Below are 26,117 nucleotides of genomic sequence, written 5' to 3' on the forward strand. Positions count from 1 at the left end.
TCCCAGGACCACCAAAAAACAAATAACAAACAAAAGGTTCCAGTAAATGAATTGGTTCTCATATTGAGATTCCCAAGTTGGTTCTGGGCCCTGGTCTGCTTGGCCAAGTCTGTGTGACCACAGGCTAACACTCTGGATCCAACCAGTTAGAGGAGAAGTATCACTGTGGTTCAGCAACCCTATGAACAATGACTCACTGTGCCCCTTCATTCACTCATTAACATGACACCTCCCTACATCACACAACTGATCGTGCCACACCCTAGCAGGAGAAAATCTGTAGACATTGTCTCCAATTCCCTGGGGAGAATGAGAGAACAGCATATGTTGGAAAGTTGCTTTGTAGGATTTGTGGAGTTTCATGTTCTATCATATCTGCTGAGAAAATGGAAAAGGAGAGCAGCACAGATGATGTATGTTCCAACTCTGCCCCATCAGTATGATCTTGGGTAAATTACTACTTCAGGTAATTACTATCTCATGATCTATAAAAGGGCATAATATTTACCTGATAATATTACAAAATAACTCATGTAATGTACTTGGGACCAATAAATTAAATAGTAGTAATTTTCACTTGTGACACTGTGACACTTAAAGGATATCTTAGAAGATCTTCCACTAATGGAGTATTACTATGGTTTGAATATGTGCCTCAAAGTTGGTGTGTTGAAAACATAATTCCCAATGCCACAGTATCAGAAGGCAGAGCCTAATAAGCAGTGATTGGGTCATGAAGAGTTTAATGTTACTGCATGACTGGGTTAGCATCACAAGAGTGGGCTGTTAGCTCCTTCTTGCTCTCATGCTCTTGTATGCTCTTGCCTTTCTGCCTTCTGCCCTGGTGTGGTACCACAGGATGGCCCTCAGCAGATAATAGAGTCATGTTTTTGGATTTCCCAGCCCCAAGAACTATCACCAAAAATTTCATTTTCTTTAAAAATTACTCAGTCTTGGGTTATTGGTATAGCTGCAGGAAATGAATGAAGACAAATATTTAACATATTCTCGTTAGAAAGATTTCTTAAAATGACAGCTAAGCCAAGATGTATCCTGAACAGGAGTGTTCCAGGATGTGACAAAAAGTGTCACATGGTGTGACTGGAGTAGAGTCTGAGATCTGGGAGGAAGCGACAAGGCTGGAGAGCTGCAGCAGGGATGGAGAATGGAACCTTATTTTTTTTTTAAATTGTACTGCAAAGTATTAACTACCATTAAATCGCAACCAACTTTACTTCCATAGGATACTGGGGATTAAAACACCACTCCATACAACACTCAGAAAACTAAAGCAGCACCTTTATTTTATACATACAAACAGTATAAAATGTTTATTATGTAAGAGCTGTGTTTTGTTTACAATATATTATGTTGCTTCAAGCCAATGCAAAACTTCATACATTATATTCCTTATTTCATCGTGTTTACAATATATTATATTGCTTAAATGCCACTACCACAGTGTAATATTTTAGTATTTTTTTTTAATACTGAACTCTGCAGTGAATGGTAAGGTCAAAATATATTGTATGAGAATTTAAAAATAAGAGCAAGTTTTAAATGTGACAAATGTCTAAGTATATGACAATAAAATTTGAAATGCTATAACTTCAATATTATTAACTGCTTCATCCAAACTGTTGTGATTTTTGCATTTTTGCCCAGTTTAACCTAACATTCCTCAGCTTCTCAACACCATGAATCATTAGAATTTTGCAAATATCTGCCAACTACACACTGAGAAGACAAAATTTTAACCTGATCAACTGACATAATATAAAATCTGTCCCACAGGACTGAAAGAAGAAAATCTATACCATCATGCTACAGACACACTTAGAAAACTTAAAAGGAAGAGTAAATATCAGCTCAGTGATTTATAATGAAGCTAATAAAATTCAGGCCAGTATTCTTCACTGTGATGAACATTATTTGAACACTCGACACATGAAAGGTTAACAAAGGCCATGAACTTGGTGTAACTTAAATCGTTCAGATGCTGGAGTTCACCAGATGTAATTGGATTCAGGTGGATTCTGCTGCTCCTCAGCCTTTTTAAGTGAAGGCGTGTGCTGCCAGAGCCCAGCGCCTGCTGGCCTCAGGGCATGCATGAGGCTGGCTCCGTACCCTGCAAAAGCATTCACAGCTTAAAAGAAAAGAAACTACAAAAACAGGCTCTTCAGATTCTTCATTAACCATTTCAGTGAAATCCATTTTCCCTTTTCAACCCAGAGTGCAAGACCACAGCAACCACAAAAAGCTACCTGAATGAAGACACGTGACAGGTTCAAGAGCTCCATCAAACAAAAACCCATTTCACTAACTTCATCAAATCTGCCTTCCACTGATTTCCCACTCACTCTGTGTTTTCGCCATCTGGAAACTCATACTGCAGAGTTTGGATGCATGGGATTGAATGAAAGGGTACTTTCCCCTCAGGGGGGGGCGCTGGGAAGGATCTACACTGAGGTCTGAATGTCACCCCAGAGGATTTGATCATCGATCCTTTTCATTGCATTGTACAACCAGCCTAGTTTATGTAGATTCAGTTCACTATAATAACACTTTCTGCTCTTGACATAGATCACACAACTAGGTGTGCCACTGCACTCACACAAAAGAGAAATTTTCTGAGCAATAAGGAGTTCCAGTACACATGTTAGAGAAAGACTTATGATCTGAACTGACTCCTTATCAATGGAATTTGTAAGTTCCATTCAAGGATAAGCTATCCATTTCCAGTTTGGTGTAGGTGGAATGTAACACTGAGTTAAGCTACTTGAGACTTCCCTTCCACTTGTGAACTTCTGGAGGTGCTTGAGGCACTGACTCATTTCTAATTTCCAGAGCTGATCCAAGACAGTGATTACATTTGATCGAAGTGCTTTATATGTATATATGAAAACAGAATAATGAGGGCTGGGGGCGTGGCTCAGGTGGTAGAATGCCTGCCTAGCAAGCTGAGGCCTTAAGCTCAAACCCCAGTTCTACCAGAAAAAGAAAGAAAGAAAAACAAAATAGAATAATGAAAGGCATTAAAAATTGTAAAAAAAAAAAAAAAAAAAAGCAGGGCCAGAGGGAGGAAAAAGAATGAGTAATAGAGGGGGTGAATTCGGTCAAAGTACATTTGTATGCATGTATAAAAATATCACAATGAAATCCCTTTGTACAATTAATATAAGCTAATTAAATAATTTAAAAAATTCTGTCTCCATCTTCCTGTGCATCCAGTTCAGCATTTCCTTTGTTCCTTGTGGTTTTTAAATGCAAGCATGCTGTTAAAGAACTACTGAGAACAGACTTCTTTGTTCCTGAATGTGTTTCTTTGAATTGTCAGTATGTAGGCAAGAAGCTCATGAGATGGTCAAAACCCAGCCAACAATGCTCTGCAGTAAATCCCTACCATGCTGCTTGACTTGCCACCCATGTAGCTCCACCCTCCCTGCTGCCGAAGGGGAACCTAAGCAGGGACGTCTGTCTCTGGGATTCTCCTCCCCACTATGACGCCTGGGTGCCTGGGACCTCCCAACGTGTTGCCCCACTGGGAGTCTGTACTTACCAGAACCCTGTGACTCAGAGCTTGCTTGTCACCTCCCTCTAGTCAAAATAAACTCCACTCTTTGCTCTTGAGTCTCTTAGTTAATGTATAAAATGGCTGGGTGGCCTCTCCCAGAAAATAGGCATTTGATCAAGCACCAGGGCACCTTCTGGGCACACAATGTCTTGCTTTGCAGGTGGTACACGGATGGCAGGTTCATTAGTGTGGTCTATAGTGGAGTGCTGTTTGGAGGCCTGCAGCCCTGACAGCAGTGTTCATTCATTACTGTACTACGGGAAGGGCCCTGAACTTGCCTTTTTTTGGAAGAGTGGCTGGGTATGTTAGTGGAAGCACTGCCCTTGTGCCTGCCTCTCATCACTCTTGGTGACCACCAAGCGCAAGAAGTGATACCCACAGATGTTTGCAGTTGAGTGCTGGGGTGTGTGATCTGACCTCACATCATCCCTAGGTTCAAGGATTCTGAAGAGTTACTTTGATTCTGGGACAAACCTTGGGCTGGCATAAAAGGTCTGGCTTATCCAGTTGTATATAAAAGGCCTGTCTTACTCTTTTCTAAAATGGATTTAGAATTGGTTAATCTCCCAGCCCAGGAGTGGTGGTACATGCTTGTAATCCCTGCTACCTGGGGGGCATAGGCAGGAAGAAGGGTGACTGGGGCAAAAAGTGCCAGACCCTATCTGAGAAAAAACTAAAGCAAAAAGGATTGGGGGAGTTCCTCAAGCAGTGGAGGGCCTGTCTAGTAAGTGCAAGGCCCTGAGTTCAAACTCCAGTATCACCAAAAAAAAAAGTTAGTCTTTAATAGGTTTTTAGTCCACAGGTTTCCCCAAAGTATGGCCTAGTAGAGACACCATCCAACCATTATCACTGTGTGAGGAGCTAACTCCCAGAGAAAGTGTGAATGACTGAAACTTTCTTTTCCTCAGAGTGACTTAGACTGTGTTCCGTGCCAGATATACTAAAACTGAGCTATTTTGTTCACTTGCTAATTGACCACCCCCTTACTGGAATGTACTCTATGAGGCAGGGTCTCTTCTTTCTGCTCACTTATGGGTCCCCAGTGTCTGCATTCCTACTTAACACACAAAAGACACCGATCAATACCGAATGACTCAATTTATCAGCTCATGTATAAAGTAGCCCAAGGGTTTATTTATAGAACTGCTTCTTTGGTAGTCAGTAAATTTGAAAAAAATGCAATTTCATTATAACATCTCTCCCCTAGAGGGCTTCTGGATCTTGCCTTTCCCTTAAAAGAACTCATTTAAAACATTATATCTAACAATTTAAAGATTTTAAAAAGTAAAACTTACCATGTTTTACATGTGACTTGATAAATCTTTATTAATTGTTCAAAGGGGTTTGTCGTAGTTTTCCAATGCATCATATGCACACATATTGTACTTTCATCAGGTTAACCCCCTCGAGTACTACTGAATTTTAAAATCAGTGGAAAGTAGATACTGATTCTATATCTGATTTAAAATCTTTAGCTCTCACTTCCTTCACAGTTAACATACTGTACTACCAAATCAACCTCTATTATGATTTTTGTGTGTGTGTGCTACTGGGGCTTGAACTCAGGGCCTACATACACCTTGAGCCACTCCACCAGCCTTTCTTGTGATGGGTATTTTCAAGATAGGGTCTCATGAACTATTTGCCTGGCTAGCTTCCAACAGCAATCCTCCAGATCTCTGCCTCCTGCATAGCTAGGATTACAGGCATGAGCCACTGGCACCTGGCTTATATTACAATTTTAACCTATATATTTGTGGTGATATTTTACAAATCTAGTGACATTTTACAATGGTGCCTTACTTACTTTTTATACTCTAAAGCTCAGACTCTTTAGAGAGGGAGGGGAAGGGGACAGAGAAGAAGTTGCTGCTAATGATAGGGGTCTTGTACTCACTTTTATTGCAGTGTCTCCCACGCCAACCTTCTTCACATTGGCATTTGCTGGGCTCATGGCAGGTTCCATGTGCACCACAGCCAGGCTCGCAGATGGCTAGAATCAGAGGAGATAAAAAAAAAAATAGTTCCTGAGTTTTCCTTTTTCAACAGGATTACATAGTTACTTTTCCTGTAGACCTTTTCTTTAGGCTAGTTTTAAGTTAGTTTTGGCTCAATCTCTAACTAAAAGTCAGTTTTGGACTTTCTGAAAATGTCCTGAGAGTGATCTTAAACTATGCACCATATTTCTCATTCACAAAAGACTCTGAGTAGAATTTTGAAAGTGCTTGGCAGTGGAAGTTCATTTTCCTTAAGGAAACGCCTATTAGATAAACACACAAAAAAATCCAGTTGTGTGTGTGTGAATGTGTGAATTTTTTACATGCATAGGTTCCCTAAAGTGTCTTTATTTTACATGAAGGAAACATATTTGTCAGTGAAGAAAGTCAACTGTGATGCCCAGGCAACAGGCAGCAGGCAATAAAGTTAGATAGCACGAGAGGACTGTTAGTTCAATTACCCCTAACCCAGACTGATGGCTGTATGTGGTACTTACGCTTAGAACAGAGGTCTCCTTGGTAACCTTTGGAGCACTTACATTTGCTTTTACCTATGCATTTACCTCCATTTCGACAGGGCTGTGGACATTTGCCTGAAATAGAAAGGAATGCAAATAAGCAAGGAACTCAATGCTTTCTTCAGAGGCAATTACATCTTTCAAAGGAATTGCAAGGCTTTGAGAGGATAAATGCTTTTAAATGACAGTCATATCTACTTATTTCAGATCAACTCTGGTTTTTCATTGTGTGAGTTTTGCTTTTGGAACAGACAGGCTAATATTTTTACTTACGATTTTGGATATATATGCATGGCTCTATCCATCTATGTATGTATGTACGTATGTATCTATCTACCTATTTCATATCTTTTTCCACAATGAACATATTGCCCAAATGCTGTAGTTATATTACTTTTTAAATAAACAGAATAATCTTTTAACTGACTCATAAATACTTGTAATTCAAGATATGCTTTACTAAAAACTTAATATATATTTGCTCTAAGTTCTGGCTTTTGAATGTTACTTTTTCTGGAAGCAAGCCTACACTCATACCTGATGACATAGACCTAGTCTAGAATTCTCCAGAAAGCAGGGCTTGCATGAAAATAACTTATTTGAGGAAGTAAGCATAGGAAACAGTAATGGGGACATGGGAAGAATGAAATAGAGGAGGGAAAGGTGACACAAAAGTGTGTCATGGGTCAGAAAGCCACTATGGGCAACTGGGCTCTATCTGACTGGGTTCTTCTGAGGAGCTGTATCAGCTGTGCCTTAGAGTTGTCTGCAAGAAGGTGAGGGGAGCACTCGATACCCGCTGGTTAAGTGTTGCCCTGGGAGATAACTTCCTCATGCTTCCATCCTGTAACTGCAGCATGTGATTCACAAGAACTCAGAGGTGTCTGGGGTGAGAAAGCAAGTGGGGAGCAGATAAGATGAGGTACATTCAGCAGTGCACCTGTGCAAAATAGGTTGTCATGGCAAGGGCTGGAGAGAAAGTTGGGCAAGAGGATACAAGGTAGGGAACAAAAGATGCCCAATACTATAGCTGTGCCTTTCCAGAATGTCTCAGATGCTAATTATACATCTTCTTTTTGATATCTCTTTGCCAAGTGAGTATTGCTAATGTTTTTCACAAGTCTTTGAATCCCAGAATTTTAGTGTTAAAATAGAATATAAAAATTATGCAATAATTTTCTCCTTTCTTACTCTGGAGGTTATTTATTTTCCCTCTGCAAACTAGAATTTGCCACCTGAAGGATGAAGTTTTTGAGGAAGTGGACTATAACATACTGTTTGCGCAGGCTGACACTTTATCCTGTCAAGGGTGTAAAGATGTCACAGAGAGTAAGCAGCCACTGGGTTTTGGTAATGGATCACTTTGTTTTGTTGCTGTTGTTGTGCTGCTTCTGCTTTAGTTTTAGCAGAACATGTATTATATAGGCCTTCTGGGTAATAAGGAAAACTAATGGAATTTTTTTTTTTTTTGGTGGGACTGAGGTTTGAACTTGGGGTTTTATGTACGCAAAGCAGGTACTCTGGTACTCTTCCACTTGAGCCACACCTCCAGTCCATTTTGCTTTGGTTGTTTTGGAGATGGGGTCTCATGAACTATTTGTCCAGGCTGGCCTCAAAATGCAATCCTCCCAATCTCAGCCTCCCAAGTAACTATGATTATAGGTGTGAGCCTCTGGCGCTTGGCTTACTAATGAACTCTTCATCTTTAACTAACTCACCTTTCCTTCTCTAAATCTTTCTTTTTATGGCCAAAAAAAAGCTTTGAGAGAAGCAAACTGCATATATTTTACTAATATCACTATTCTTGACAAAAGAAGAACTTTCCATAGGAAAATCATTTTATTGAAAAACACCTTTTAAAATTTTTTGCTTAAGTAAAAAGACTTCATTTGTATATAATTAGACCAACACAACACAACAACTTGGGCTTACAAGTGCCAACAACCATCATCTCTGGTTATTTAATTATCATAGAGAAAACATAAATATAATGATATTGGGAAGTTAGGGTCTCTTGAAAAATCTGGAATACAATTAGACTTTGAATTTTTTTCTGAAGCAAATATGTTCCAGAAACAGGTATTATAACAATCTTTTTTAATAGAATCTTTTCATCAACTATTAAAAGTCCTACTTGCTAGATTTGGACACAAGAACACCATCTACTGTTTAGTGAAGATCTCAAATCTTATCTATAAGAAAGGAATCTCACTAACTCCCAATTTCCATTTGCATCAAAGGAACACCTGAATCCAACACATACACAACATTGGATCATGTCATAGTATTCTGCAATGCACTCAGGGCCTTGCACTTACTAGGCAGGCACTCTACCACTTGAGCCATTCCTCCAGCCCTTTCTTTGTGTTGGGTATTTTCAAGACAGGTCTGTCAAACTGTTTACTCATGCTGGCTTCGAACCAGATCCTCCTGATCTCTGCCTCCTGAATAGCTAGGATTACAGGCGTGAGCCACCAGCGCCTGGATAATGCAGTTTTTATAAGCAAACAAGATGTGGGATGATAACTACATAGCAGGAACAACAGGGTAGTTATAAGTGAAACACTTAGTGAGCCAAAATTTCCCCATGATATTTTAGGAGTGAACGTGGTAACCAGGAATAATGTAGAGAGGGCTAAGTTGAGGAACCTTTCATTGACTCGACTGATCGTTCTGTGTTCTTGGCAAGAGAAATGGGAGGACCCTCAGGTTTACCTCAGTCAGGGGGGAGGATTTCCACATGATGGAAATGTGACTGCAGGGGACTGCCAGAAGGCCATAGCAAGTTCAAAGATTATGGGAGGCCAAACCTTATTGTTTTAAAATTCAAATCTAAGATTGTTTTAAAATTCAGAATCCTACACGTTTCCAATATTGACTTCCTTTCCTTGAAAATATTTTGCAGCCAAATTTTACCCATTGGACAATGGAAAACTAAATCAGCATGACAGATTATACATTTTTACCTAAAGATACTAAGCATTTCCTAAGGACAAGCAAATTTGACTGTTTGAGCAGTTAGCGTTTTTAGTGTAAGCAGTGGACCAATCCTTATGAGAACAACACCATATCCTAAGACATTAAAGTTACTTTACCCCTTTGATTGCAGGATAACTTAAAATTGTGACTCTGTTTCATGGCCAAGAAAAAAAAATCAAAGGGGCTTATAAGTGCCAGCAACCATCATCTCTGGGTCTTAGAATATGGACCATTTTTAACTGTTTTCTCAAATATTCTAAATTTCCTACAGAGAACATTCTATACTGTGAACTTTCATTATAAGAACTCACTGTTATTTTAAAATTTTATTTATAATATAAGTAATTTATATGGTCCTTTAAATTGAATTGTTCTTCAAAGACTCTTGGGAAATCTGTGGGACTTAAGAAGATGGATGCAACATCCATCCATCCATCCAGATACTTCTGGTGATGGTTTTATTTGCTGGCTTATAAGCATATTCTGCAATTAAGTCAGAATGAAGTTTGCAAATGTGTCATTCCTGACCAAGGTCAGGATAAATTAAAATAAAATAAAAATGGCATTGAAATGTATACCTCATTTAAAAAAGAATAATGAGTGTGAGCAAGGATGTAGAGAAATTAGAACTTGTATACATTGCTTGGTGGGAATATGAAATGGTGCAGCCACTTTGGAAGAGATTCTGGCAGTTCCTCAAAAAAGGTATTACCCTATGATCCAGCAGTTCCACTCCTGGGTACAGATCCAAGAGAAATAACCTAGACGCACTCAAAAAACCTGCACACAAATTTTCACAGTGGCATTGTTCATAATAGTCTTCATATGTAAACAACTTGAATGCTCACCAACTGATGAATGAATAAACAATACAATACAGTTGAGTATTATTCAGCAATATAAAGGAGTTATGCACTGACATAATAACCTACACCATGTGCATGCTTGAAAACGTTAGGATGGACCTGAACTGAAAGAGGCCAGATCCAAAATACCATACACGTACTGTATGACACCATTTATATGAAATGTTCAGGCAGGCATGCCTAAGGTGACAGAAAGTAGACTAGTGATTACCAGGGTTTGGGGGATGAGGGGAATGGAGAATGTTTGGTAATAGGTATGGGCTTTCTCTTTGGGATGATGAATTTTTTTGTGAATGTACTGAATGATATACTTTAAAATGTTGAATTTCATATCTTCATTAAAATAGAATAATACATAATTCAACTCTACTTTTTATACTTTTAGAGGCACTTTTCAACTCAAGGCAAATTTCCATTTTCTTTTTTCCCTGATAGTGGTTCTTGTAAACACTATTTCCTAAAACAATTTGAGTAAAACTTGTTCTAAGATCAATCAGGAGCTTTCAGAAGTCCACATTTTTGGTCCAGTTAGAAAAAAAACCCAAAACAACAACAACCAAAAAATCCCCAAGAATAAAAAACATTGCCTTTGCCAACAGAACATTCACAAAGCCAAAGGCAGGAAAAGACATCCTTACATAAAATGAATCCATGAGCAAAGACTTACAAACAAACCTACTCACTAGGCAATGTCTGGGGTAAGCATGAGGAGAAAACTGAGGGGAGTCAGTTCAGAGATGTCTTTATCAGGAAAGGGTAATTAATAAGAATAGAAACCACATCCTGACAATTAATTACATGTTCTATGGAAACTTCAGAGGTATTTCATTTGAACTCTATAAAAAACGGTTACTTCACCTACTACTCAATTAAAGTACAAAAACCCACAAAGAAATTAGAGGTTGGAAGTTAAAACAGGAACTCAGTATTATTCATTTTTGAATCCACTACAGCCTCAGAAGCCGTGGCTGCACCAGACACAACACAGTCAGAAAGGAGAATGACAACCGAGTCATCTCTCTCGACACACACCCAAAAGACCAAGGCACAGCACCCTCAGGGGACACACTTGGTCCCTTTTCACTCCTTCCTTGGCACTATTAGTCTCTGGGTCATAAAGTAATCTAGGATGGGCTCGCTCATGTCTGAGTGTGAGAGGTGAAATGGCTTGCCGAGGGCTACAAACCAGGACAAGCTGTTTGGTATACTGATTGCCAAAAACAGTGACGGTCAACCACATGCTACCCTTGAATTGTATCTTCCTCATATCACAGCAGGGCAAACATACAGTGAAGGCAGAATGTGTGCCAATCTTAAGTTGATGTGTGCCAATCTTAAGTTGACAGCTTAATTATTTTACACAAATAAGCACATGACCCTTCCCCAATCAAGACACAGAACATTTTCAGCACCCCATTAAGTTGTGCTGCTGTCACCAAATTATGATTCTCACCATTACTTTTCCATATTCTTTTTTATTTTTGGCAGTACTGGGGTTTTAACTCAGGGCACCATGCTTGCTGACAGGCATTCTACCACGTGAGCTACATCTCCAACTTAATTTTGCCTATTCTTTTATTTGTCTGTTTGTTTAGTTTACATTTATTTTTAATCTTTTTAAAGTGTTTTCAGAATACAATATATTAGCTATGTCACTATGTTGTATAATGTCTCTTGAACTTATTCCTTCTAACTGAAACTTTACATTGTAGACCGACATCACACCAACTGCCTCCCACCCACTGTCCAGCCCTCAGTAGCCATTCTATGCTCTAGTTCTGTGAGAGTGACTCTTCTCGGATTCAATCCATGAGGGAGATCATGCAGTGTTTGTCTCCCTGTGTCAGGGTTACCTCAACAGAATGTCCTCCTAGTTCATCCATGTTGTTACAAATGTCAGGACTTCCTTCTCTCTTTTATGTCTGAATAGTCTTCCATTGTGTATACACACCACATCAAAAACTCATTCACCCATTGGTGGACACTTAGGCTGATTCCATATCTTGGCGACTGTGAATAATGCAGCAATAAACACGAGCGAGCAGATGTGTCTTCAACACGACAGACTTAATTTCCATTGGATGTACACATGGTCATAGGATTGCTGGATCATATGGCAGTTGTATTTTTAACTTTCTGTGAATTTTGCCTATTCTTGAACTTCAAAAATACAGAGCCATGCAGTAGGCACTGAGCTCATTTCACTGAATGGATTCACTCACATTGCTGTGTGTGCTATTAGCTCTTTCTTTTTTCTTTTTATTGTGCTCCACCTTTTCTCTCCCTTTTCTTTAGTCTATCCTTTTGTCTTAGATGGGTTAGGAGGCTCTGTCTATTCTAGGACATCTGGCAGTGAGTGGCAGAGAGGAAACCCTCTATTCTTGCAGGTAGTTGTTTCAAAGCTCTGGTCTTCATTTCTGGGCTCTGAATAACAACAAGAAGTGACTAACAAGAAACAGTGTAACATGCTAATTAACTGATCAGAGTCCTCTAATGTGTGCCATGTCATTCTGCCCCACCTTTAGCCAAAATGAGTGGCAGATGAATATAGTAAAAAGAAAAGATTGACCTAAGATCTTAACAAGCTATTCAGTCTTTCTGAGCTTCAGATTCTTCTCTGATAAAAGGAAGGAGTGAGATGAAGTTTCTAAGGTCCCCCAGAATAAAGAGCGTGCAGAAAGTCAATACTCACTTATTTCACATTGCTCTCCCTCTAGTCCTGGAGGGCAAATACATTTTCCAGGGTAGAAACAGGTCCCCCCATTAAAGCAGGTGGTTGAGCAGTTTGCTGTTGGAATGAATAATGGGGTACTGCATTAGACCATAGGTTATGCCTAACAAAAACTTCACTTCAAGTAAGTGGTATTTCTTAGGCATCTATATTGCTCATTTACATAATAAGCAAGCCACTTGGCAAAAACAAAACTTGTAACCAATTACTTCAGTTATTCAAACTAATTTCAAATTATAATTTCAATTGGATTATAATTGTTTGATTTCAGAATGTGATAGGACATTATAGGATATCACATACATTAACATTCCTCCCACTCCTCGAGTTCACATCCTGATGAAAAAATGCATGGTATGTAAAGAGAATTGACTTTTTAATTGTTAAATAAAACCTGCGCTTTTAAAAGAAGAATGCTATAAATCCAAAAGAATATTTTTTAAAAACATCAGGTTGGAGGATAAAGGAAGAATAAATAAGAGAAAACTTAGTTTGGGATACACAAAAGAATCCAATGAAGGAGAAAGCAACTTTCTTTCAGAGTAAGACGAACAGAAATTCATTTTACCTAAGAGGATTTTAAAGAATAGACTTTTATGACATTTGGAGAAAGAAGTAATTGTATTGAGAAAAAGACAGACTGTGCACCCTTCGGAGATCCCACAGGTAGGGATGTGGTAGCAGCTGAGCCAGAGGGAGATCGAGGTTAGATGTATTAGAATGGGAGTCCAATTGTATATCCTGGTAATAATCATACTTTAATTCATCCTAAACCCTCCAGCTTGGTGTCAATTTCTAGAATTTCACTGCTCGCAGGCACCTGAAATAGAGGGAGGATGGAGAAATAGAAATGGGGAGAGGAAATATCTAAAAGTAGACAAGTTGGCTCACTCTGTAAAGAAGATTAAAATTAGAGCTTGGGGTTTGAGCAATTTCATTTATATGTCCTGTTTGTTCTAGCCCCATATAAAACAGGCCAAACTTGGCTATAGATGAACAAAAGCTAAAGTAAGCTTCCAGAAGGAAAATCAGAAAGGAAATCCAAAAGTTAGAAGTGAGTGCTTTCTTTGTTGGAAAAGACATCGAGCTAAAGTGTTCTATGAATATCATGCTTCTTAAATGACAAACTTTGTGTTTCAAATCATAAGCCTCTCCCAGCTTATGGCAAGGCTATACTTGTCTCAGCAAAACCAAGCATCTTGATGTAGAAATCAGCAGTAGCATGTCATTTCAGCATAGAATTTAGGATTAGGGAGTTCCAACTCCCTGGACTTTCTCTTTGCCCTATGCTGCTAGCATTGCTAGGGCTGGGCAGTTGTTTTCACAAGTCGTTTCCCATTTCCCTCCTTGTCCCTGTTTCTCCTGAGGATAAGAGGAGATAAGGAGGATAAGAGGATAAGAGGAGATAGCCTCTCCACATTTCTGCTATGGTTTGCATGTGGTTTGAGTGGGTACCCCAAAGATTCATGTGCTGGAAGCTTAGTCCCCAGGAGTGGCAGTGTTGAGGAGTGGTGGAAGCTAACAGAAGGCAGTTAGGTCACTGGGGCCATTGCTCTCAGAAAGGATTAATGTAGTGCTTATGGGACCTTGGTTAGTTCCTGCAACAGCAAGTTGTTATAAAAAGAGCAAGCTTGGCCCTTGATTCTCTCTAGCTTCCTGTCTCCCTTTTGCAGGTACTCCCACCATGAAGCCACATCTGGTATGCTGTGATATAGCCAGAGGCCCTCACCAGACTCAAGCAGATGTTGATGAAATGTTCCGGAATCTTTAGAACTGTGAGTTTAATTAACAACCTCTCTTTCTTTTTAAAGTACCCAGCTGTGGGGATTTTGTTATAGCAACAGAAAATGGACTAACACGATTTCTGTTGTGCATTGAGTCAGAGACACTAAGCAACTTTCACTGGGGCTACGGATGTGCCAGTCAATGTTTAACTAGTCATCTCCTAAAGTTTGTGGCTAATGTCCTGAGGGTCAATGACAGTTGTTCTCTAATGTTTATTCCAATATGCAGTGCTAAGATATAGTTCATGCCAGTAATTAAACCATTTCTCAGAAGTTCCTGGATAATAAAAGCATCTTTTTGTTGAGGTAGCAAAAGGTAGTATCTTTTTAGTATTCCCAGGTCTCTTGTTAGACTAACTGGAATTTCAAGACTTTCCAAAAGAATCTTTAAAAAATTACTGGAGTCTAACACGTAATAAAATCTTTCATCTAAAGGATGAAGTATTATAAAACATAAAATTACTGGAATACAGATTGATACATTCCTCAGCAGTGACCATGAAGGACTGTGACAACACCATTAGAAAAACATTGCAGTGGACACTGACCTGTGCAAATCATACCAACCCTGGCTATGTGAACATAAGCAGCCCTCATTAGTCATTTCTTTTTTTGTTGTGGTACTGGGATTTGAACACCAGCCGTAAATGATTTCTTTGAACCTGTGAATATCCAAGTTTTTCCTTCAAATCACTGGAGGATCTATTTTATTTCCTAATAATTTTGTCATAATCTGTGTTTAATTCTGCTTTAAGAAATGCCCAACTTTGAAATAGCAGACATGTCAACTGTTAAATTTAGACAAAATGAAGTGTCATCATAAAAAATTTTACTCACTGCCTGTTGATCATTATTGGCATCAGTGTTTACTCTTTATGAATATATGTTTAAAAATTTTTTAACCCAATGCTATAGTTAAAAAAGACCACCTGCAATAAAAGACATGAATACTTTCAGATATTATTTTAGATCCCTCCGGGATGTGGGAGCAGGAGGGTTAAGGACTGAATTCCCAATTTAGAGAAGGTGCATTCTCTGCCCAAGTCCAGAGTTGCTTGGGGAGGAACCGGGAGCTGAGTTAGGTAGGGAGGGTGGCAACAGGATGGAGAGGGCAGAATGAATTTGGGTCAAGAAACCCAAGCTCTACAGACCTCTTTATGTTTCTCTGGGAATGAAATGGATAATACTTTCCATAACTCAAAAGGTCATTGAGAGTAAAATCAGATAACTGCATGAAAGTAACTTATATATCATAAAATAGCAGACAGACAAATTATTATTCTGACTCATGATGAGCCCTCTTAGCTTTTCTTTCTTTTTTTAAAAAACTGTGAGTTGCAATCTTAGTGCTAACTGAATGATCACTAGAGAGACTTCCAGCGAATAAAATTCATCATTCTATTTTAAGGCATATTGTAATTAAAAAAAGCCAATGCTCTATTGCAATTAGCATTACAGATATGAGGATAATGCCATTAAATCCATAAGCTTTGCAGGATACTTTTAAATGTTTTTCCACTTAAAAGACTGAACTGGTAAACTAGGCAGATATCGTGTAAAGACTATGAATCATTCGGTTTGAATCCAGTCCCTGTTGAGTCAAATGTGGCCATGCTGCTGCAGCGTCAAGAAGGAGGCAGCAATCTCTCAAGGATGTAATTTGTGAGCAGAGCACTGAACTGGGAGTTGTTTAATTTGGGTTTTAGAAGCTCACCCACAAAACTGATTTAGGGCACACCAAAACTCCATGTGGCAGAGGCAGCTAGTTGTTCACAAAAGCCCTTGCTCCTTTCTGAACGTGAGCTGTCAGTGGGACAGGTGTGCCACCAGACGTTTCTTCTGGCTCCATGTAGGTAGGACCATGAAGCTAGTTTCTATCCACAGAGTAGGTGTGGAATTTTTGTGGGTCACATCTGGAGAATGGGCTTTTTGTTTTTTTAAGAAGTGCCCCACTTCAATATCTTTCTCCGCTTATTGGCTGGATCTGGAGCACTCCAAAGTGCTAACCAGGGCCTCAGATGGATGCTGGCTGTGTCACTGCAGGGGGAAGTGCTAAGCTGCACACTGACCCATATTCTGACACTGGAGCAGCATTCTGGGAGTGAAAATAGATTTTTGCTGAGTAAAATGACACTCAAGTCGGGATTTTAGTTATCATGGCAGTCATTCTTACCCTAAGTGACATACCTGCAGAGTAATGACATGACATGTTGTGTATACTTATTTTACTCAAACATTTGAAAAGTAAGAACTCTGTTCTTAAGAAGAAACCGTTACCTTTATCACAATTGACTCCATAGAACCCAGGTGGGCAGATGCAGAAACCAGGAGTGACACAAAGTCCGCCATTCATACATCGTGGTATGCAAAGAGCTTATAGGAGAGAGAGAACCTGAGTAAGCCAAACAGGATTTGGGAGCAGGATCATTTTGAAATGTCAACTATACAGCAATTTGAGGCTTTGTGATTGACTCTAAAATGCTTACTCTTCAGAGATCCAGAGTGCTTGCTATATTTTAAAATGTTGTGGTGGTAATAATCAGGCTATTTTTTACATAATTTTCTTTTTTTTAAAGCAAGGCTTTGCATTTTTTTATTTTCCACTTGCCTGTGGTGGCCCAAGCTAAGCGTATGTATGAACTTCTGTTTTTGATTCATCCAAAGTTCTATAAGAACTCCTTGCTATACCTCCTAATTCAACTTCAGAGCTCCTTGACTCAGTAGTCACAGTCATGTTGTCCCTTAAATGGGGCTTCGGGGTTCCATACTGTCTCATCATCACATAATTTTCTTAAAAAAAATCTCCCAGAAATGGATGTGCTTTCTACACAAATTATCATCATCCTTTTATTTTTAGATTTATAACAGCTTCACAACTCAAGTGTGGACTTAATTGAATGTGAATGAAGCTACTTTTAATTGGAATAATTTCATAACAATAATGATACTAGCTGAAGTGGAGGGGGAAAAAAACCCCTCAAAACTTTCATGAACTTATTCCAAAGTACAGTATGAATAATAGTGAAGGTACGGGGACCACAAAGAGTGTTGACTTTGTGCCAAACTTCTCTGACCCTTTCACCACATACCGAATTTAACAGAAAACCACTCCTAGAAAAAAAAAACAAACAAAAAACTTTCCAATAGCTCTTCTGTGGCTTTTTAAAGTTTCACCAATCCTTATAGTGTGACCAGAAAAATAATTTCAGGGGATGTGTTAAAAACCCACATGGGGGTGCTGCGTGGCATTTATGTTCATTAGGAAGCAAGCCAGGGCTCCTGACTCCCCGTGCTCCATACCTTTCTCACAGTGAGGTCCATAGAATCCATCAGGACACTCGCACACTCGCCTCTCGTTACAAAAGCCTCCATTCCGACACCCTCCTGGGCACTCCGCTGCACCAAAGAGAAAACAGAGCTTAGAGCATCGCCTTGAGATCATGTTGGGTAATTATAGCCAGGGTGACAATTAGTGGTCATTTTTATTCCTCTGCATCAATGACTGTAAATTGACTGAGCACATTCTCTCTGCACCACTTGGATTTCACTAAATGTTCACAAAGATTTTTTTGTCTCCAGCAATCCTACTTCCAACAGTAGGGGGCTCACGGAAGACGGTAAAGTAAGTTTTTATTCGTGGAAGAAGGTAAAGTAAATTTATAAGCCCCCCCCCCAACTTACAAATGTATATGGTTCCTCCTTAAATTCACACGGCGGAAGAATAAATGTTGTCCTCAATGTTCACTTCCAGAGAGTGGGATAACTTTTTGATCCTGTCTTTAGAGTACTGACTGGCTTCAGAGCTTAAATTCTGTGCTGGAAAGGCTTGTAAAGGGATGGGAAAAGAAACAGGCCTTCAGGCTTAAGTGGGTGTCTGGGACATGGCAGTGAGGGCCTCGCCTGGCAGGGTCACTATGATAGTAGTGTCCTGTCGTCTGTGAGGGTGAGCTGCACCAAGCCTTTGGCAGGAGAAGGAGATTGGATATGGTTATGGGTACGGTTACCTTCCACAGGTGAAAATGCTATTCATGACTATACTTGGAATGAGGAACTAGAGCAAGAAAACGGGAAATTCATGACAATAGGTGAGATACTCTTGGGCTCTCCCAAATATTGTGTTGGAAAAGGGGGAAAATGAAAGTATTCTCTTAAGGGCTGCTGGAGTTCCTAAAAGTGTAAGTGGTGTCCAAGCCAGAGAAAGTCTGTCTACTATCTTACTGGACCCTCTGCTTACCACTCCCTCTTCCCATTGGTGTGCTTATCATCATCCAAATAACTATAACAAAAATTTTTGCCCAAATCACACCTGGAAGCCTATGAGCCTTTTCATGAGTCATTATCAGTGCTTACCTTGTTGACATGTTTTAAAGAAGATAGCATTTTGAGGGGTCTGGAGGATGGTGTTGCCTTCAGAATTCATTACAATCACATTTACTTCGAATGCTGCTACCCCATCTTGTTTCCCAAGACATGGAAAACCAACTTGAACAACTGAAAAAAAAAAAAAAAAAAAAAAAAAAAAAAAAGGGGAGAGAAAGCATGGGGAAAGAGTTTATCTAGTTAATTTCAATTTTACAGAAATCTTGGTAAGAGAGACAACAAAGCACAAATGTTCACCATTTCAGTGATTTTCATGTATCTCTACTGGAATAGGGACTATATTTTGATCAGCTGGTCATTCTAAACACAATAGTGTACCTTGCTGGGTAGAGAACAAACAAATGATCTTCATGAATTTGTACTCTACTGACCTAGAATTGAGGATATTTTGTTGACCATCTGGGCTTGTATTATGTTTTATTTTTTAACTTTATTATTATTATTATATTATTGTTGTACTGGGGGTACATTGTGACATTTACGAAAGTTCTTACAATATATTATGGTTGAATTCACCCCCTCCACCATTCTCCTTTATCCCTCCTCCACCCATTCTAGAATAGTTTCAACAGATCTCATTTTTCTATTTTCATACATGACTACAAAATATTTCCACCGCATTCAACCACCTATACCCTTTCCTTATAAAAACAAAAGATTCTCTGGAAATTAAGGGTGCAAAAAGGCAGCACAAATTTAGCAATCATGGGAAGAAATTTTGTGGGTACCTTTACCATCACAAAGAGCTAGAAATCAATATTTCACAAAATAGTAACTAAACCATGTGAGCAACATAAGCCCAGTAGTCTTTTTTTATTCTGCCTGCTTGATAGTGACAAAATACCTTTGAAAATATTCTACAACCAGACCAGACTCCAACCACTAGACTGCATTAACAAGGCTAATGATTTCTTTTTTTTTTTTATTCATATGTGCATACAATGTTTGGGTCATTTCTCCCCCCTGCCCCCATCCCCTCCCTTACCACCCACTCCGCCCCCTGCCTCTCCCCCTCACCCCAATACCTGGCAGAAACTATTTTGCCCTTATCTCTAATTTTGTTGAAGAGAGAGTATAAGCAATAATAGGAAGGAACAAGGGTTTTTGCTGGTTGAGATAAGGATAGCTATACAGGGAGTTGACTCACATTGATTTCCTGTGCATGTGTGTTATCTTCTAGGTTAATTCTTCTTGATCTAACCTTTTCTCTAGTTCCTGGGCCCCTTCTCCTTAGAGGCTAATGATGTCTCAGGCTGTTTGTTGATGTGAAGAAGTGTTTGGACAGGCTTAAAGCTGAGGGTTTAGGCTCCTAACAGGAACCACCTCTTTTGGTGAGCCAAGGTTAACTGGCATGTGTACCATCTAAGGAGCTACAAAGCAGAGTGTGGGAACTCATAATATTTTTGTACAAAGAGGCCATCAATTGTGGAATACTCACAAACCATTGAGTGAAATAGACAAATCTGTGACATTGGCTGAGAGACTGGGGTGTGTAAATTTCTAGGATTATCATAACATCCATGACAGAAGACTGCTTTAGCTGATCTACTAGGCTTTAGTTCTTCCTAGTGAGTAAGAAAAAATGCTGCCAGTATGTATATATGCAAATTTATGCTATATTCACACACACACACACACACACACACACACATTTGGTATTGGGTCTTGAACTCAGGGCAAACACCTTGCGCCACTCCACCAGCGCTTTTTTGTAATGTGTTTTTTTTTTTTTTGAGACATGGTCTTGTTGGCTTGAAACTGTGATCCTCCTGATCTCTGCCTCCTGAGTAGCTAGGATTATAAGCGTGAACCACTGGCGCCTGGCTTCATTTTGTTTCTGTATAGCAGGTATGATGACTGCCCAACTTGGGCAAAACACATTAAACTAAGACAATCCTTTTCCCATTAGAGTGTCCATAGACTTTCTCCTAGGATTATAAGAAGAAATGAGCTGGAAATGAGCCTGCTCTTTTCTGTCACCACACAAATTGGTCATATAATCTTCCTAAGGTACTTGGCAAACAAAAATTCTCTGAAGGTTTGGCATTGTCAGTGCTCATTACTGTGCCATTCCCAAAATAACATTGATTTCCACTTTCCCAAGAGTTGAGATTTGAGCACTGCAAATAGTTGATTCTATGATGAAAAAGAAAGAAGGATATTTTCACAGAAATAAAAAGAAAAAACCAAAATTGTGTCTAAAAGGTCCAAAGTAAAATAGTCTTCATGGAAAACCTTGGTTTAATGAAATCCTATGTATGAAAACGCCAATTTACAAAACAAAAAAATATCCATTCATAGAGATTTCTATTTCAGAAGGAAATAAAAGAGTTGCTTTGCTCTTCCAGGGCATTTATACTTTATTCCATAATGAAGTTTTCCTCTTATAAAACTTGTGCCTGCACTGGTAGTCCAATAATTTCTCAGAGGCATAAAAAGATGGAAGAACCTGAGAGGATATTCAAAGCAGAACTTCTAAGAACCTTCCTTATCTCAGGCTACCATCTAAGATTTATTAGCTTACAGGTATTTCTTTTTCCAAGAACTTATTCAGCCTTCACTTTGGAGCCCAGCTGATTCTTTTAAAAATGCACTTCTATCTGGTATCCTTCCACTCAATTTTCAAAGCCAAAAGTAAATGACACTTTCTCTCTGTAGCCTTTCTGAACACCTCCTGCCTAAATCATTTTGCTTATATATTTCACAAACAACTCTATCTACTATTTAATTGTAGGGCAATTGTTTCATTTTGGTCTGTATTTTGCTAAGGATGAGTTTTTTTGAGACAAGAATAAGCACCTCAAATATTGTTTGTCACACACTAAGCACTGACAGATACACACATATGCCCTTACATACTCAGGCATACAAACACACATACAACCACACACATTCACAGAGACTAAATTTCACCAAGACAGTGAGGGTTACAGAGAATAAAATGCCAGCAGCATGTATCTGGGAAGACCTGTGCACAAAGAAAAAAAGGACATCAAAGGCAGAAAAAGCACAGACACTTCACTTCCAAAGAATAATAGAAATGGAAAGTCACATTGTGCTTTTGCAACAATAAGCACATGAGTTGAGAGCCACTTTCATCAAAAACTAAATGACGTTAGGCCAGATGATATGAATCTAATCCAGTCTAGGCTGTACAATCTGAACTAAGGTGAACTAAAACAATTTAGGAAAAGTAAAGCAGATTATATTTAACCCACCCGGCATTCAAGTACACACTGACATGCTGTCGATTGCATGGAAACTAACTTTTATGTAGAAGAAAGTGCAAGCTTATTCTGACTGACTACCTCTTCCACACTGAGATGGGTGTGGTCTTTGTACTCTCTCAGTACAAAGTCTGTGAACCACCACCCTTACAAGAGGAATGAAATGAAAAAGGCAGTGGGGGCTCAACCTCGACATCACAGGGTCACACACTGTGCCACGATTAGAAATTACACGACATAAATATTCATTAGTGCTTCAAGCTGTCCCGACAGCCACTCATTTTCTCAGTAAATATTGATCATCTATGCTGGGCTTCTCATTCTGCTAAGAACTGGAGCCACCAAGAAGACAGTCCCTCTAAGTTAGCATCTATTTAAAAATTTCTAGACATTGGATTCCTGAAAGTCTTAGTTGAGAAACACCACAGCTCTGCGGGCTTCATGCTATGACAGGGACAGTGTGTTCAAAGTGGCAAAGCCTTGGCTTTATGGAAACTGTTTTTTGTTATACAACTCAGTAATTTTACTGAACCACCCTGCAGTTTGTATTTCCTGTTTTGTTCTCTTTAGATGCCAGAAGGCAGGCACTTTATAATTGTTAAAGATCAAGAGTTTTCTTTTTTCATGCAACATTCAGGCATACAGGAGTCTGGGATAAAAGAACAGCTTAGCAGCTGCGGGGTATAAAATAGCCCAGAAAAATAATGAATGCTACCTGGATGCTTGAGAGCAAAGACACACTGATTTGGTTACTTTTTAATAATTCAAGGTACTTTCATTTCACTTCTGTGGTGACTGAGCTAAGGAAGCTAACAAGTACCCGGTGATGGTAAAATTCCCATAAACTTCCTGCCCCTGAACGTTTGCAAACAAACCCTATATCTGCTTCCAAAAAAAATAGATGTGTTTCAGGGGAGGGAGTTCAAGCTGAGAAATGTGCACACACGGGTCCATCACCTTGTCCCAGATGAATGTTTGTTCTTTATATCACCTAGTCACCCAGTTTTTCCTTTGAGTTTTATTATATTTAAAGATTCTACATTATTAGAAATTGGTGTTTAATGTAAACATGATCTATTAAGACATTTTCACATCGTATCTTATGTGTCAGTATCTTAAGAAGTAGAATTTCAGGAGGTTTTTTTTTTTTTTTTACTTGACACAAAAAAAGCAACTAAAGCTGGGAAGATATAGGACATAAGAATTAAATTAGAAATTCAAAGATGAAAAAGTTACTGGAAACTGAGCAGATGAAACTGTGAAATTTAACTAATGCATTTTTTCCTAGCTTCTTTATTTATTTTTCTATTATATTATTGTTGTACGGGGGGTACACTGTGACATTTACAAAAGTTCTTACAATATATCATAGTTGGATTCACCCCCTCCATCATTCTCCTAGATTCCTTCCCCTCCCCCCATTCCTGGTAGAGTTTCAACATGTCTCACTTTTCCATTTTCATACTTGAGTACATAGTATTTCCATTACATTCAGTCTCCAGTTAATGGGTTGCAACAAGCTTCTATATATGCTTTAATAATCAGAAAAAGTCAAAGAAAAAAGTTTGAAATATAAATTGGAAATGAGAAATATATTCCAGGAATATATTTCCTTTTTAATTAAAAAGGAACACCATGTGACAATGGCAGGAGACTGAGCAATAGCCATGCTCTAAGAACTTGGGGATTGGAGTGTCTTTCTTGTCTCTATTATGTTGTAATGCCACATCTATGCCATCTAAGTGAATCAGGATGTCTATGTCTCTAGAACAGGATGTCCGTGCCTTTCAGACTTCAAACCTCAGGCAAATAAATCTTCAGAACCCAAGTCCACATTCTTTCACCCAGAACCCCAAGCCCATCTATATGGGTAGCAAATTCCCTGAGAGGGCTGCTGGTCTTGACAGCACTGGGAAGATTGAAGAGACCTAAATTCACATTCCTCCTGTCTGTGCCCATGATGGTTCTTGGCCAGGAAATTAAAGACACTGTGCTTATTTAGTCCCCAATTTTTATAACACTGGAAGTGGCTGATCCCTGCAACCTGCAAACAGCCTTAGAAAAGGTCCCAGGTTTCCTGATCATTTATAGATTTAAATTAGCTCCTGAAGGATTTTCATTTGCTGTCTGACAAAATTATTCTAACATTCCTCTAGAAGAATAAGACTTTTTAAAAATCAGGGTTTTGTTATCACACTGGAAAGGTTGATGACCCAGAAAATTAATTAGAGTTAGATCCCTGCTTCAGACTACTGCCAAAATAAATTTAAAAAAACTAGATGCCTGTGTAAGTTATCACTTAACTTGCTCTCTGCAATAGAATTAATTTCCACACATAAAAGAAATGGGAAAAACATGGAAGGAAAAGATGCTTGACTATAATTTTATCCCTCTCTCTAAAAACTAAACTAAATTAAAATATAAATGATAAATTAAAAACATAATAAAAGGTAAATCTACTTTACATCTGACAAGCCTTGTAAACTTGACTTACATTAATGACACTGTTCTCAATATAAAAATAAACATTGTACACAGATATTTTATATCTAGGAAGTGTGTTCTATCTGAATAGTAAATTTAAAAATGAAATTAACTTAAAATACACTATGAAAAGTCACTTTTCACTTTCTAAAGTCATCAAAGTAGCTAGCATGACTAATAATCTATGTTGATGAGATTATGGTAAGCTAGACACTCTTGTACACTGCAAGCCAGGGTACATACGGGTACAACCTTTGTGGAAAGTAATATGGCATTTGGGCAATTTGTTTTAAGAGCCTTTAAGAAAGGTCATAGTTTATATCCTTTGACACAGTAATTCTACTTCCAAGAATCTATTTTCACAAAGTAATGAGGTAAAAACCAAGATTTTAGTTATATATATGCATTAATCCAACAGTTACCTTCTGAATGCCTGCTCTCTGCTGGACCTTGTGTTAGAGTCAAGGTGAATAAGATGGCTAGGGTTCCTGCACTATGGAAGTTACCACCCACTAGTTTCAAAGGGATGTTTACTGTGATGTTCTAGCATGCAAACTCTAAAAAAGATCTCGTTAACAAACACTAAGGGAATGAATAAACAAGTTATGGGATATCCATAAAATAGAATATTATAGTAGGCATTTTAATGCCTTATAAAGGCAAAAGCAACTTTTGGGAAAATCTATAAATAGTATAGGCAAATGCTAATGGTAAAATGATAAAAGGAAAAAAGTCATGGCATGAAATCATATATATAATTTTATATAATTATGCAAAAATATACATAAAAAAAGACTAGAAGGAAGTACATGTTCTCACAAGTGATTTCTGTATTTTCTTAAAAAGAAAAAAATCAGAAATCCTGGGCTCTAATCTTAACTTCACACCATCTTACTAATATTTAAGTATCATAAGTCTTCATTTTTAAAAAATTTATAAAATGGAACTATAGTTCTAGTCTTAAAGTACTCATATTATAGAATGTTTGAGTGGGTACTCAACAGTGGGTTGAGTGGGTACAGAAGATGAAAAGCTGGAAACAAACATCACTTCTTTCTCAGCAAAGACGGATAGATCTGAAGTGCTGAATCACTGTCCCATGTCTCTTCTCTTTCAAATTCCTTGCTCATAAAATGCTAACTTTTGGGAATGTTTTCTTGACTTATCCCATTAACTCCCAACCACTAACTAGGTATCTTTGTGACATTTATGTGCACTACATTGAACAAACTTAATTTGGCTGAATATATCTATCACCAGGTATGCTTACTTTCTTTCTTTCTTTCTCTTTCTCCTTCTCTCCTTCCTTCCTTCCTTCCTTCCTTCCTTCCTTCCTTCCTTCCTTCCTTCCTTCCTTCCTTCCTTCCTTCCTTCCTTCCTTCCCTCCCTCCCTCCCTCCCTCCCTCCCTCCCTCCCTCCCTCCCTCCCTCCCTCCCTCCCTCCCTTCCTTCCTTCCTTCCTTTCTTTCTTTCTTGTCTAGAATAATTTACAAACTCGGTGTGGCCTGGAGTTGTTTTGAGTTTTTGGAAAATTATAAATCCAATATTTCTTCATTCTCATCCTGATACTTTGCCTGT

General features: G+C 38.6%; 1 protein-coding gene across 1 annotated transcript in view; it reads right to left on the bottom strand.

Moving 5' to 3' along the window:
- Positions 1 to 1,281: 1,281 nt before the first annotated feature.
- Wif1 (WNT inhibitory factor 1) overlaps positions 1,282 to 26,117 on the bottom strand; it is a 63,955-nt gene continuing 39,119 nt past the window's right edge. Inside the window, exons 4-10 of the mRNA XM_074083834.1 lie at positions 18,800 to 18,940; positions 17,750 to 17,845; positions 16,727 to 16,822; positions 12,627 to 12,722; positions 6,069 to 6,164; positions 5,472 to 5,567; positions 1,282 to 2,128 (exon numbers count right to left, since the gene is read on the bottom strand). Of these exons, the coding sequence (XP_073939935.1) occupies positions 2,007 to 2,128; positions 5,472 to 5,567; positions 6,069 to 6,164; positions 12,627 to 12,722; positions 16,727 to 16,822; positions 17,750 to 17,845; positions 18,800 to 18,940 (743 nt within the window). The 3' untranslated portion in view covers positions 1,282 to 2,006. The remainder of the gene's footprint in view (positions 2,129 to 5,471; positions 5,568 to 6,068; positions 6,165 to 12,626; positions 12,723 to 16,726; positions 16,823 to 17,749; positions 17,846 to 18,799; positions 18,941 to 26,117) is intronic.

This window comes from Castor canadensis, chromosome 8, assembly GCF_047511655.1.
Source record: "Castor canadensis chromosome 8, mCasCan1.hap1v2, whole genome shotgun sequence".
In the NCBI taxonomy this organism is placed as follows: Eukaryota; Metazoa; Chordata; class Mammalia; order Rodentia; family Castoridae; genus Castor; species Castor canadensis.